General features: G+C 39.7%; 1 protein-coding gene across 11 annotated transcripts in view; it reads right to left on the bottom strand.

Moving 5' to 3' along the window:
- Positions 1-4,804: 4,804 nt before the first annotated feature.
- The window catches only part of celf4 (CUGBP, Elav-like family member 4), a 91,816-nt gene continuing 82,000 nt past the window's right edge, over positions 4,805-14,620 (bottom strand). The window contains exons 9-14 of one of the 11 annotated variants that reach the window (XM_046868213.1): positions 13,350-13,460; positions 12,179-12,241; positions 11,560-11,640; positions 10,124-10,207; positions 7,212-7,402; positions 4,805-6,032 (exon numbers count right to left, since the gene is read on the bottom strand). In XM_046868213.1, coding sequence (XP_046724169.1) covers positions 7,275-7,402; positions 10,124-10,207; positions 11,560-11,640; positions 12,179-12,241; positions 13,350-13,460 — 467 coding nt within the window. In that variant the 3' untranslated portion in view covers positions 4,805-6,032; positions 7,212-7,274. Of the gene's footprint in view, positions 6,033-7,211; positions 7,403-10,063; positions 10,437-11,334; positions 11,440-11,559; positions 11,641-12,178; positions 12,242-13,349; positions 13,461-14,620 lie in introns of those variants that run through there. The other 10 variants (XM_046868212.1, XM_046868211.1, XM_046868219.1 and 7 more) reach the window with 10 other exon arrangements.

Here is a 14,620-nt window from a genome sequence, read left to right on the forward strand (position 1 = left end):
GATAACAACATCTGCCAAATGCTGTACATGTAATTTGCATAATCAGTTTTGAATAAGCTCAAACTATTTTGTGTTTGTAGGGACTTATACTGATGACCTGAAACTTGAAACTTTAAGTTTTGATTTCTGGTTGAGGTTGGGACTTTTAAAGTGATTCACATAGACATTGTTTTAAGAAGTACATACACACTACTATTTGACGTTACATTTTCCTGTCACCTGAATAAGGAGACCCAATCCTGTTCCTGTGCACAAAGCCAGCTCAATGAAGACATGATATATTAAAGTTTGAGTAGAAGATCTCGAGTGTCCTGCACCAAGTTCTGACCTCAACCCCAGTAAACAGCTTTGGGATGAATTGGAATACCGACTTCACCCCGGACCCCGTCGTCCAGCATCAGGGTCTGATCTCATTAACGCTTTTGTGCCTGAGTAAACACAATTTCCTACAGCTACACTCTTACGTTCCAGCAGTGGTGGACGAAGCACACAAACTTTATTAAGAGTAGAGCTGCACGAGGTAAAATATTCCTCCAGTAAAAGTGTCCCTTTAAACTTTCACTTGAGTACAAAAGTATTGGCCTTTAAATGTACTATAATTTATCACGGCTATAATGTTCCTATCATTTCTGTGACTAAGACTTTTTGCTTAATCATCTCAGTTTATGTGAAAAGACTGTTACTCTTAAACACTGAACTATTAATAGAATGATATTAATGAGTCAAACACTGATTGATGTTTATTACAATTATCTTGAGCCCAAAACTTTTTCAATTATAAAAAAAAAAATCACACACACGAGGTCACGGGTGTTGCGTCAAGTTCGAGTCTGGCGTTTCATCCATCATTTATTCCTCTGAAAAATGTTCTGTTTGCTGTTGAACTGATACTGAACTGTATGTTGGTGATAAGTAGATACACCAAGCGCCAATCAAAACAAGTTCAAAACAGAGCGCACGCTCCACCCCGATTGGTGGATTGATTGCTGTGTGTTTGACCAGTTACGTTTTTATCCTCAATAAAAAAAACACGATTGATTTCCCAAAATGTAGAGTAAAAAGTGATATTTGACTTTGAAATGTTGTAAAGGTAAAGGTCTGCCTAAATGGAAACACTTCAGTGAAGTACAAATACGTGAAAAAGCTACTTAATACAGTAACGAATTACATTTACTGTCCAGCACAGCATTCCAGTGAAGTGGCAGCTCAGTGGTTCAAGTTCTGGACTTTGCCACTTAAAACAAAAAAGGCCTTTTAACCTCAGGTGTACAAAATATATAACTGTAAGTCCAATGCCTTGAAAAAAGGCGTCTGCCAAATGCCATAAATGTGATGTTAAAATGCACTCGTGTATTTTGTATTTCATTTGTGTATTAGAAAATCGCGAAATGTTCCACTTGGAAAAAAGAAGCATTTGAAGAACTTCACGTCGCTCGTATCTGCGCGATCGATGTGAATGAAACATTTATGCATTAAAAGTTTACATCGATCGGTTTTTAGTTGAATCCTGGATGTAAGTTGTGAAAGTGATCGTGTATTACCTTGATGTGATTCGAAGTGTCCGCGGTCTACAATCAGCAAACGCCACCAAAGCTATAAAACCAACAAACAGATAAAACACCACATAAAAAAGCTCGTACACAGCAGGAAATCTGGGAGGCATAACGCTGGTTTTATTCTAGACTGTGCTTTATTATCGGGCTAAGCGGAGACGCATCATTCAGTAAAATTACAAAACGAGAGTCCAGGGAGCAGAAAGAAACGCGCAGTTCAGAGGTACAGCAGGAGCAGTTAAAGCACTCTGACTGCTAATAGCTCTCTCTTATTGGGATAGACTTGGCAATCATTCACACTGAAAACCCAGCACCCTCAAGTGTGCTCAAAAATCTTACAACTTCCTTTTTATTTCTTTTCCGTTTTTTTTTTTTTTCTCATTTGTTGCTTGCTGTTTGCTATGCCCTTGAATGAATTTTGGATATGGGTCGAGAACATGGCAAGCGCTTCCATAACAAAGCAATGGCTGAGGAGACAGATGGGTTTACATCCCAAGCTCATGATGGGAGTCACAGGAACTCGAATGTGGTGGGGAAATTTTTTATTGGATTTCATATGAATTAATACCAGGGGTGGAAAAGTACAGGAAAAAAGCAAAAAAGATTTGTTGTTTTGCAGGTTAAAAGCGGTCAAATATCATTTTTACCATATGCATTTGCATAAATATATATTTTTTAATGATTAAATCAAATCTGAACGGCCAGATGTTTTATTTTCCAAACTAACATGAAGACCATGAAGATCTGGTTTACATAGTGTGGAGTGGAAGATCTTAAGTGGCCTGATATAGAGCAGTGACCTCAACCGTATTGAACATGTTCAGAATGAATTGGAACACTGACTGCACTTTAGTCCTCCTCAAATCCATCAGTTCCTGCCTTTACTTGTGGCTGAATGAGCACAAATCACAAAATCTAGTAAACCATTTTCCCAGTAGACTGGATTATTCAGCAAATGGGGATTAAATGTGGAATTGAATCTTATGATCAGGTGTTCACAAACTTTTGTCCGTATAGTGTAACTGTTAATATGCGCATTAATAGGGAGGGGTTTTTTTAGCATTTGTGGAAGGAGTTTCCACTGTCAAAGATTCGAACATCTGTCCACCACAGGAAAATCTTCAAATCTAGATTGTTTTTATAATAAAGAATGTACGTGATACAGGACCTTGTTTGTTTCATAGCATTAAATCTATACATAGATGTTAGTAAGTCCTTTAAGTGTAAACTTCTCTTTTTTTTTCTCCTCAGAAAATGTAGAAATTGAGGTAAACGATACATAAATACAAATACTTCAGTACTTTTCCACCCTGATGAAGGGGTAAAAAGGATTCAAGCGCTAACCCATGTGTCTCGTGTAAAGTCTTCGGAATTTGGAAGCTTGAGAGCGGATGGGGATTAGTGCAGGTTTTCGGTGAGTAAGGAAAAGCGCACAGCAGATTGCAAAACATCGGAACGGATCAGAACACTGCAACATCACACACTGTCAAGAGAAGATCCACCCTGGCGGCCATTTTTTTCCCCACCGGGCCACTCAACTTGGGTGTGGGTGCCCCCCTGGGTGCCCCCCTCCCCCCATCAAACCATGCCAAGTTTCACTCATGTAATTTTTAAGTTTCATAATCATTCAGTCCTTGTAGATAGAAGTAAAAGTCCTATAAAATATGCAAACCTATATACAGAGGAAAAAAAAAACAGAGCAAAAAAAAAAATACATTTACAGTATATTCAGTAGTTTATGTATATATTTATATATAATAAAATAATAACACTTCTGCTCTGTTTCTTGGTAGTTTATCAACCATACATTTTCAAAATCATGTAAACAGTTGTAGCTGAAACGTTGCATGAGTGGAAATTTGCGAAGCAGGAAGTGAGAGACGTCGAGACGGACGTGTATGTAGACGTAAAAAAAAAAAATAAACGGTAAGACTGAGGTGTTGCAGCGGAATGAGCACGATGCAACGGATTGAACATCATAGCGAGCTTTCTTAGTGTACCTGAACGCTTAGCTTCCGAAAGAGGTTTCCGGACGACATTCTATCGAACGTATTCTTCTCAAAAAAATAACGAACTCGCCACTCGAGTTTCGGAAAATTCTTTGATAGATTTTTTTTTTTAACCTGTAAACAAGTAAGCATGGAAAAAAAAAAACCAGACGCGACTGACGTTCTAATGACGATCCAGCAGAAACTGGAAATGTAACCCCCTCCCCCAAACCCTGCCCCACCCTCCCGTTAGCATTTTTATCAAAATACATCTCTGCTCCTCCAATGACACTTGTAAACACGCTGTAGATGAAGATGCCAATTTTGCGATTTTGTTTTTTTTTTTTGTATTTTTTTTTTTTCTTTCGCAAAAACAATGCCCGCGTTGTAATCGGAACCCTAAGCGAAAAAATTGTTGCGAGTTCGCTTTCGTATAATAAGTAAAAAGCTGAAGGTTGCAAAAAAGAGCAGTGGCTCTGGCGAGTTTGACATCATAATCATCGTCGTTGTGGTTATCGTCGTCTCAAAATGGCGGCTTAGCAGTGTTTGGAGCACAGTGCTAATATGAGAGGCAACCAGGTGACGCCGTGCACCTGTACCTGCTGGCAACCCGACGCTACATGCACTGCCCGCTGACGCAGGAGATCCCAAAAGTGTCACGGTTTAAATTAAAGCTGGCGCAATAGAATACTGCAATATAACGTGTGTATTTGTGTGTGTGTGTGTTTTTATGTGTAAGTAAGTGTGTGGGTTTACAAAGGTACATGAGAGGGCCGAGAAGGCAGATATGTCTAAGTTAACGCAACGTCCGAACATCCTGCGGAAATGAATCCTGAATCTCTTGAAGCCTGATTCTCTTGAGGCCTTTTTGCATTTTTCAGTAGCATATACACATATATACATCTCTAAGCACACACTCCTTCATACGTTTGTGTGTGTGTGTTGGCATACAAGGTTATCAGAAAGAGGAATGCCTGCAGTTTGAGAGCTGCCAGATATGAGTCTCTTCCCGTTAGTTAAATTTCAAGCCGAGCGAGAAATTCCATCTTGAATCTACAAAAAAAAATTGAATAAATAATAAAAAATTTAAAAAAAGTTGGGACATATTGAATAGCTGGTTCTATATGTATATATATATATATATGTACACACATATAAAATATATGCATATAAATACATATAGGTTTTCGGGGGTTAATATTATTATATGTATCCATATACTGTATACGCGGGAGGTGTGTGTGTGTATATATATATATATATATATATATATATATATATATATATATATATATATATATATACACACACACACACTTTTTTTGTCTTTCGAAATACATATACATATTAAATGTACGCTAAATAGAAACGGGTTTCGTTATATCTCAAACCTGTGATGTGTGTATTTTTTTTTAACTACAAAGTCAAGGGATGTCGAGATAAAAAAAAAAAAAAAAAAAAAAAAAAAAGGTAAGGCTGCGATATGGAACAACCCTTCCCATGTACCCTTTATCATAAATAATGAGAAAGAAAAAAAAAAAAAAAACATTTTCTTTCCAATTTGTAAACTAGCGAAAGCCTCTTTAGGGACGTCCCATATGATTTTGCCAGTATTCAAAAGCATATCAGCAATCTATATGTATGCATTTATACATATAATCTTATATATTCTACGTATACATCTTTTTTTTTTTGCGTAAATACAACTCTTAAACCGATTGGCACAGCAAAAGGAGATGCAGTGGTCTGGGTATGTTACAGCTACGAGTCTCTTTCTTGTTTTTTTTTGTTGTTTTTTTTGTTTTTGTTTTTGTTTTGAATCAGTAAAAAGGTTTGGTCTTTTTGGTCCCTACACAACTAAGGAATGACGGATTGAGTCTCCCAGAGGAGTGCGGCCGCAGTTCTTCGGGCAGCTCTCGCCTCTGGAAACGGACAGGCACTCCGAGATAAAGATGGCCATCCACAACCACACCGAGCTTGTTTCCTGAAGCGTCGCATCCTTCCAAAAAATCTTTTGTTCTAAAATGGTTCTCTTTTTTTATTTCTTAAAAAAAAAGAAAAGTTTTTCAGTCCCTTTCTTACACAATATTCCCCCCTCCCTCGTTCCCGCCCTCGTTCCCTTCCTCCCACTAAAAGTTTTTCAAAAGTGTTTTTTTTTTCTTCAATTGAGTCCCCGATGTTCTTTTTTTTTCTTCCATTCGTTGATTATTTTTCGGTTCCTATCAGGCAGGCTGTGGAGACTCAGAAAGGGAGTCCGATATGGTTGCGGAACCCGGCGGCTCTCCTGAGTTTCCACCGAGCTAAAAGTCCACTGAGCTTTTTTTTTTTTTTTTTCTTTTTTGTATTTTTTTGTCGTGATGGTGTGCCGTGCGGTGTGGCGTCACCGGTCAGTCTCACAGCCACGCCCCCCCCAGCCACGTTCAGCTTGTCCTTTTTGTGTCTCTGTTGTGTGTTAGTCATGTTGTCAACATGTGTTTCCACTCTACAAAACCTAGAGGGAAAAACAAAAAGATAAACTAAATCGATCACACAGTCTTTCAAATCCCGAAGGAAGGGAAACTTTGAAAAGAAAAAAAGGAAGCGTCTGTTATTGAGTTATTGGATGGAGAATCAGGCTGTGAGGTTTAATTCGGCTCTGCGGCGGCTCGGTAGAGGGATGACGGTTTCAGACTCAGGCATCCAGTGAAAATGACAGTAAGGGAGATATACCACAGGGAGGACTAATCCCATCACCGCAACCACCCTACACACAGCGCTGAGAAATATTTCAGTGGCCGAGTGTCTGCTTCGTAATGTAGAAAGTGCTGCTATAGGAAAAAGAACAGGGAAGGACAGGGAAGCCGACCTACTGTTGGTATCCAGAATATTTTTTTTTTAAATGCCTTTTCTTCACAATATTAACTATAAGTTTTTTATTATTAGGATTTTATTATTAGGATCACATGGTCTGCCATACAAGCCCTGAGAACAAACTGTTGCTATAGAAACTATAGCATATCTGTGCGAGTCCATGAACTGCACCGTGTTGCTGTTATAGAAAATACATTTTTGTAATGCGTAATACGTATCGGAATATTTCTGTCTGCTTCATTTCCGCTGGCAAACGAGTGCACGAACATGTCAAGATCCAGGATAGACTTTGTTGCTGGGTTCTACATAAAAGTCCTGGATGAAACATTACACAGGTTTTATTATAAAGCTGTGGGTTATAGAGTAGAGGGCAAAAAGGTAAAACCCTCCATTGCTTTGGAAAGCAAACTTTATTTCGCAATTTATCTACAAACATAATACTTTAGAAAAAAAAAAAAACAGTTATAAATATAATATGGATGCACAGAACAACTTCATAATGGAGAACAATTTTAAGCCAAAAGAACTCGATTTCCATTGGGACGCCTCTGCTGTCAGCAAATCTAGTCAGTAATTTGTTTGCCACTAATCCTTCAAAATATTTTTTTAAACATTAATTATGCTACTGTAGGAAAAAAATTTGACCTTGGTGCTGTTTGGTTTGGTTTTGAATCAATTAACTTTTTATAATGTTTTTAAATCTCTTGTTGCCTCAATAGTCATCTTCCTGTTTCTGTAGCATTTTGCCATTCATTGCAGCACCATTGCGTGTGTGTGTGTGTGTGTGTGTGTGTAAAATAAATGTGGGTGTAGGACTGACCTGTTGTTCCCCCATTGCTACAGTGGCCTTCACCTCCAGGGTGAGGGACGTCAGGGGGCGGGGCTAATAAGGGCGGTTGGCGTCCTTTGGCCTTTTGAGTTGCACTTTGAGTCTCTTCATGCCGATCTGGAAACCATTCATGGACTGGATGGCGGCCTGGGCACTGGCTGGGTTATCGAAGCTCACAAAGCCTGAAGAAAAGAGGCAGAGGAGACATTGAGGAGGTGAAGGAGGAAGAGAAATGGACAGCAGGTTAAAACATGCCTGTTGAATGAGATGAAATTGAAAAGGTGGAATGGCATAATGAGCCAAATGAGATCTGAGGTACACAAAAAGGTAGAAAGAGGCTGAGGAAGGGACAGAAAGAAAAGAACAAAAATGGGGAAGGAAAGCAAAAGAAAAAAAAGAAAAAACACCCATGACAGTGTAAAAAAAAAGTGAAAACACTGAAAAGAGCATCGACCACATTACTCGAGCCACATGACTTCAGGAGAGTGTTAACATTTAACAGCTTTGCACAAAACCAGTCCATACAGCACAACAGAATACACACACATATCAATATCCAACAACACAGGAACATGCAGACCTACAGAACAATATGCATTAAGACCAAATCTTTTAGGACGAACAGCTGTTTAACGTCTCTCATGGACAAGAATCTCTGGATGATACGCTACAAACCAGGTGCTCTACACAGTATCAGTGAGAAACTGGTTGTATAGGATGTTCGAAACAGAACAAATGTCTGTCCTGTGATCTTTAGAAAATGGGATGCAAATTTGTTTTTGCGGAAGACTGCAAATATTTCACCGGGGTAACAGTGTTACTAACTGAAATGTACCTCTTCCATAACCTATAATGCGGAAAGATGTTTCAGGCCTGAGATTTGCATCTTAATGCGAAAATGACTGTACATATTTGAATAAATAAATAAAATCGTTGTAACAGAAAAAAAGAAATAATGTTTTAACCCATTTATCTATATCATTTTAAGCGATCACGATGATTGTCGTGAAAGAGACTGTGCATTAAAACAGTCGTTAACATTTACTTTACATACATATTTATAATAATATTAGTAGGCCAGAGGTCGCACACTGGTCATGGAATCACTAGGATATGGCCTTCAATGTGACACGATGTGACAGCTGTGCTCAGCTTTATTAAGAATCTCCGCAGTTGGTGCAGTATGTATTTCAGAGTAAAGGAGGTACAACTCCGAATAAATCAGAATTCTGACAGAGATATACCTCAGCACCTTGGCATGGGTAAGAGCTGTGCACAGCAGCTCTGCTGTGAGAGTAGCAGCAAAGCCAGGGAATTGATAGATTTATTGGAAGCACCTACACGTTAAAGTGTTTACATTTTTGGCAAGATCAGAGCAAAAGCCTTAGGTTAAGATTAAAGATGTCAGGCTTTATCATTCTAGGCTGAGCATCGTGCAGATGACTAAGCTTGAGAAGTTTGGGGTATTAAATGATGGTGCATGTTTGGTTAGGAAGCTGAGTTTGGGGTTGAAGCGTGATGTGATTGGTGATGGGAACTGGGTGGCAAGTTTTAGGTTTGACCTGGGGTGTTGGAATTAGGGTTCTGGCGTGTTATGTTAAGGGTGTGGGGTGCTGAGTTTGGGGTCTGGGGTGTTGGATTAAGGGTTTAGGGTGTTGGATTATGGTTTAGGTTTTAGGGTCTGGGGAGTTGGATTAAGGGTTTGGTGTACTGTCTTTACGATCTAGAGTGTTGGATTACGGGTTAATGATATTGGGTTTAGGGTGTGGGGTATTTTATTAAGGGTTTGAGATGTTAGGTTTAGGGTCTGTGGTGTTGGATTAAGGATTTAGACAGTTTAGACAGGTTGTTTGTTGGTCTTTAGGATTTATGAATAAAATGTTTGGTTTTGTGACTTAGGTTTAGCTTTATTTATTTTTTTTTTTTACGTTTGTGGTTTCTGGCTTCAGTTTTGGCTTTTAAGACTGCAGTGTTAGAATTTGTAGTTGAAGGTTTACGTTTTAGTGTCGGGGTATAGTATATGTTTAGTTATAGTTTGAGATTTGAAGTATGGAGGATTGTTTTGGAGCGTTGGAGATGTGTGTTAAGATTTTAATTACAGGTTTTGGAAGCTACAAAGTACTTCTGTGACCCCGGATAAGGACAGTTGAAAAATGCTAATATAAAAATACAAAAATATTTATACTTTAGCAGTGTGTTTAGTCTAAATCCGGTATTCTGTGACTCAGCAAAACAAGTGTATGGAAGCGTAGAAAAGAAAAGGACAGATCTACAAATTTTATGAGTATAACCAAAGCCTATATGTAGTTTCTAATTGAAATAAAACACTGCATTCGTTGCTATTCTATCATTATAAAGCTTCAAAGCTAGAAGCTCGAACATGTTCTTCCTCCGGTTCCCTAGTTTGCTGTTATTTTAGCTTAGTCAGCATTTCGGCACCTCACGTCTCAGCAAAGTTTCCTACTAACTATAGGGCTTTATATTAAGCTCAAATCAAATAGTGCTGTGTTCGTTCATGCGTTTACTGCCTCTGATAAGTGAATCGGCCAATGGAGCTGGAGATAGCATTCATTTGAATATAGATACTCATTTTTGTTACAAGTAGGGCACATCAAAACATCTCGCACCCCTCAGCAAATTTCTTCTTTCCAGTCGAGTGTTCCTCACTGATCACTGAGTAAAAATCCACTACACTGCCTTCACTTGTGTGCCTTTTCTTTTTCTTTTTCTCTTTCTCTAGTTTCTAAAAGCTGAGCTGTGGTAGAGAAATGAGGTCAAAACATTAGTAGTGAGAGAATAAGAATGATAGTAATCTTTGCAGGTGTTTTATCATTTTTACCCACCAAAGCATTTACTTTGGTTTGTCGCCCGATCCACAAACACTTTGGAGGAGATGACATTACCGAAAGGCAGGAACATCTGCATCAGCTCGCCATCCCCAAACTCCTGAGGGAGGTGGTAGATGAACAGGTTACAGCCTTCTGGCCCTGCACAGTGGCACAGAGATGGAGGATAGACAGACAGGTAGAGATGAAGCAGGCAGAGAAAGATAGAGATTCGAAGAGAGACAAAAGGTGAGTGGGATAAAGCAGAGATTGGAAGAAAAGAGAAGAGAGAGAGAGAGAGAGAGAGAGAGAGAGAGAGAGAGAATATATTGACATGAGGAAAATGGAGGGCAGAGAAGAAGACATAAAAGGAGAAATTAGAATAAGCAGCCTAGATAGCAGGCAGAGTAAAAGAAAGACAGAGAAGGGATAGAGAGAAAGAAAGAAAACGAGAGGGAGAGCTAGAATGAGACCAGTTCTATCTGGTTTTGCAAACACATTTGCAACAGTTTTGGGGGGAAAAAGCCTCAATTCTCAAGCCTCTAACTTAATTCATCATTAGTGTACAACATTTTCACTTTTTCCTTGAATAAGCATAGACAGACTTTATTCTCTTAACCAGAAAAGTGATGAATTGCTTCAGTATGGTGTGCAGAATATTAGCTTAAGACTTTACACAAAGTGGGAGCATCTTTTACTTGAGCAACCACTGGAGGGAGGCATAGCCACAGGCATCTTCGTAATTGTGTAACATCTTTTAATTTGAAATCCGTCTGACGGGCGTTCGCTAAAAACAAATACTCAGGTTTGTATGAAGAGCGTGCTCAAGTTCATTACGGTAAAGCTGCATCTTTACTAAAGTATACTGATGTACAAGCTCCAAAAAACAGTAATGAGTAGAGATAAGACGATACCCTGAATGTTGTAAGTTTTTGAGTTACATGTTCTTTCTTACAGAGCCGAATCCTAGAAGTGGGCTGACCTCACTGAAGTTGTGTGCCTTCAATGAGGATCCTAAAAATAGTCATTAAAATCCTAAATTTATTCCATACTTCAGGCTAGAACTAATTACAACTGATAAGACGCACCACCCGCTGATGAACAAAGCGGTAGCGTTGATGGAAATTACAACCACTGTTATTAACTAGTAAAATAACAAGGTATGAATGCACTGAAGTTAAAGTAATAGTATGTTTTTGTCCCCCCGTTCCAACTGTCCTTCACGCTGATAGGCGAGAACCGGCTTGAACACATTCAAGATATGGATATTGAAATGTCCCTCTGCTCACAGTGCACATGATCTGATTAGATTTTTTATTTTTTTTCTGTTTCACTTCATCTCACGGATCGGGTTAAGAAACTCCATTTGATTTCAATCCGGTTCGATTCACAGTCTGGGGAAAAAAAAATATGTCAGCGACAGCAAAATCATGTTGAACTCATGCCAGGAGCTTCAATGCAAGCCCAGCATTCGAGTTCCTATAGACAGAAATCCACAGGACAGGCAGTCTCACCTTCTCTCTGCTGCTGGGGGATTATAGGAGGTGGCTGAGGAAAGGCCTGGCTGATCTGTCCATATGCAGCTGGGTAGGCTGCTGAGACACACACATATGCCGATGTGTCAGAACACACACACACACACACACCATTTATATATACACTGTATATATACTTCACACTTCATATAAATTGACCAGGCTTAACTTTATGGCCACTAATCAGCCGTAACATTATGACCACCGGCCTAATTGTGTTGGTTCCCCTTTTCGCTGCCAAAAGAGTCCTGACCCCTCAAGCATTTACAGCATTAACTTCTTCAGCAGTTTGAGCTACAGGAGCTCGTCTGTTGGCTCGGGCCACATGGACCATCCTTCCCTCCCCACATGCATCAATGAGCTTCGGCCGCCCGCAACCCTGTCGCCGGTTCACCACTGTTTTCTTCTTGCACCTCTTTTGATAGATACTGACCACTGCAGTTTTGGAGATGCTCTGACCCAGTTGTCGAGCCGTCACAATTATGCCCTTGTCAAACTCAAACCTCAAATTTGTGCTATTATATACATATACACTTCCACTTGTTGAGCGCATGTATGCATGATTGCACAAAGCGACCTCTTTTGCAGAGTGACAGACCTGCATATTGCTGGACTCCTGCATACGCCTGCTGAAGGGGATCAGCTGCTGTGGGACTTTGGGCTGGAGAGATGCGGATAGTAGAAAGTGAGAGAGTGAGAGAAAAAGAGAGGGAGAGAAGTGAAAAAGGTCATATTCAGGTCAGGACTTAAATGCTTATATAACACAGACAGAACACAGACAGAATCAGTATTTGCATGCAGTCTGTGTTTTTTTCATGGTAAAGTATCTAAGAAATGCTTAAAGAGCCACCATTTTATATAATTTGCATATTAAACGAATTGCTTGATCATGTACTGTACATATCAAAATGTGTTCTACAAAAAAAAAATCCTTTAAATATCACCAAAGAATACAGTAGCATGTGAGTGGGACAAATAATAGTAAGCACTGATTTGATAAACAGGAAGCAGGAGTGATCAATGATTGGTCATTAGTCTTGACACACTTGTGGTAAGTCAATTAAACCTCCAGTTATTTTAGTCGCCGGGGTCTTATTTTATTTATTTATTTTAAATTGCTAGACACTTCTGAAAAAAATGCACCAAATCAAGCAAGTCGCTAAGATGCCAAATGCTGCATGGAGTCAGTGAGTTCACCCACATCCCCTCCCCACACCTACTCTCACTCCATCCCCAAACAATTAAGCTGTGGAAAGAAGCTTGAGCTCTGGCAAAGTTTCCACAACGCGAGGGAGAGCTGGATTGGCAGCTACAGTGTGCATGGAGAACAATATACATCTACACCTCCACACTACACATCAATCCACCCTGAGCTCCTGCGGCGATATACGCTCCGCTATATCACTCTTCATTGAGCGCGGCGCGACGTGACTGAAACCGCAGTATCCACTCCGTCAGCTTTTAGCTAAAGCTCATTTGGCCGATTTAAAGATTTGGGAAACGTGCGCTGACATACGAGATCGGGGAAGTGGCTATAAAGCATGCTGGTCACATCACTTCGGGCTGTTACGTCAATACACTGACGTGTCAGAATCCCACAATGCCTTGCATGCATGCATACTATAAGATGCTGTAATGAACCGAATAACACTAATAAACAGAAACCGGTACCACGGCTACAAAACACCTACAGACACAAAAGATGCCACACAACACAAGACAAGACAGACAGCATACTACAACAAAAAAAGATGAAGGTGTTTCAGTACCGTCAGATAGAGAAGAGAGGAAACAGCTTCCCTGTACCCCAAAACAACTCCGCTGAGCGACGCCCAAACCGCCCTTCTCCGAGTCTTCCCTAAAAACCACCTCCTGCAACACTGAGACACAGCCAGGAAACACATGTTGGATTTCCGCCTCGCTGAGACACGACATGCAAATGTTGAAATCTCGCTGCACTCGTGCAGAACTCCATTAAGGCTCTATACTTTACTATGTACATTTGGGAAAAAAACACTCTGAGAGCTTTCACGTGGTGAATAAAGCCGGGAAGTGATGAAGAACAGAAATAAAAACAGTGTGTTTAATTATGCTGGCTGAAGTAAAAGTAATTATCCGAAATGATATCAAGTAAAATAGCAGGAAAACTCATTAGAAAAGTGAGAATCTCATTTGAAAAGCGAGCAAGTAGCGTGCAGAAGAAAACTAGTTTATGAAAGAGATAAATATATATTTTTTTATGATTCGTTTCTCTCTCTTTCTCTCTCTATATTATCTTTATTTTTATTTCCATGCTCAGGATGAGGGTTTTTCTCCCTCCCCTCTTCAAAATGGGTTTAACTACTTGGGTACTGATGTAGCTGAGGTGAGGAGGCCTGGGGTGCAGTCAGTGTTCACATTCATACAGTAGGGTTGAGGTCAGAGCTCTATAGCAGACCACTCAAGATCTTCCAGTCCAACCCATGTAAAGTATATATACGTATATATCTTCATGGAGCTGGCTTTGTGCACAGCCGTATTGTCATGCCGAAACAGATTCTAATCTCCTAGTTCAAGTGAAGGGAAAATTGAATGCCACTTGGGACTTTGAAACTTTGGGAAGGAACCACATATGGCTGGAAAAGTCAGGCGTCCCAATATTTCTGGGCATATAGCGCATTGTAAAGGAACGCATATCATTCTTAGTCATTTATTGACCGGAATTGGTTGTTTGAACACATTTCTGGAGGAAGATGTCTCTAAAAATGAGCTGGTTTCAGACGGACTGCATCATAAAGCAAAAACATATTGGATCAAATCAATGACAGTGTTAAATTGTGTCTAGGTGATTCCTCTGAAAGAGAAGTGGTAGCTCAGTGGTTAAGATGTTGGACTTCTAATCAGACCATCATGGAATTCCACCAGCCCTTAACCAAGGCCCTTAACCCTCAGTTGTATAAATGAGATAACTGGGGATCTGCCAAAAGCCATAAATGTAAATGTAAGGATCCTGTTAAATGTGCCAATGAAGAACCTTGAACCCACATTGTTATTCATTCTG

Source organism: Silurus meridionalis, chromosome 15 (assembly GCF_014805685.1).
Source record: "Silurus meridionalis isolate SWU-2019-XX chromosome 15, ASM1480568v1, whole genome shotgun sequence".
NCBI lineage: Eukaryota > Metazoa > Chordata > Actinopteri > Siluriformes > Siluridae > Silurus > Silurus meridionalis.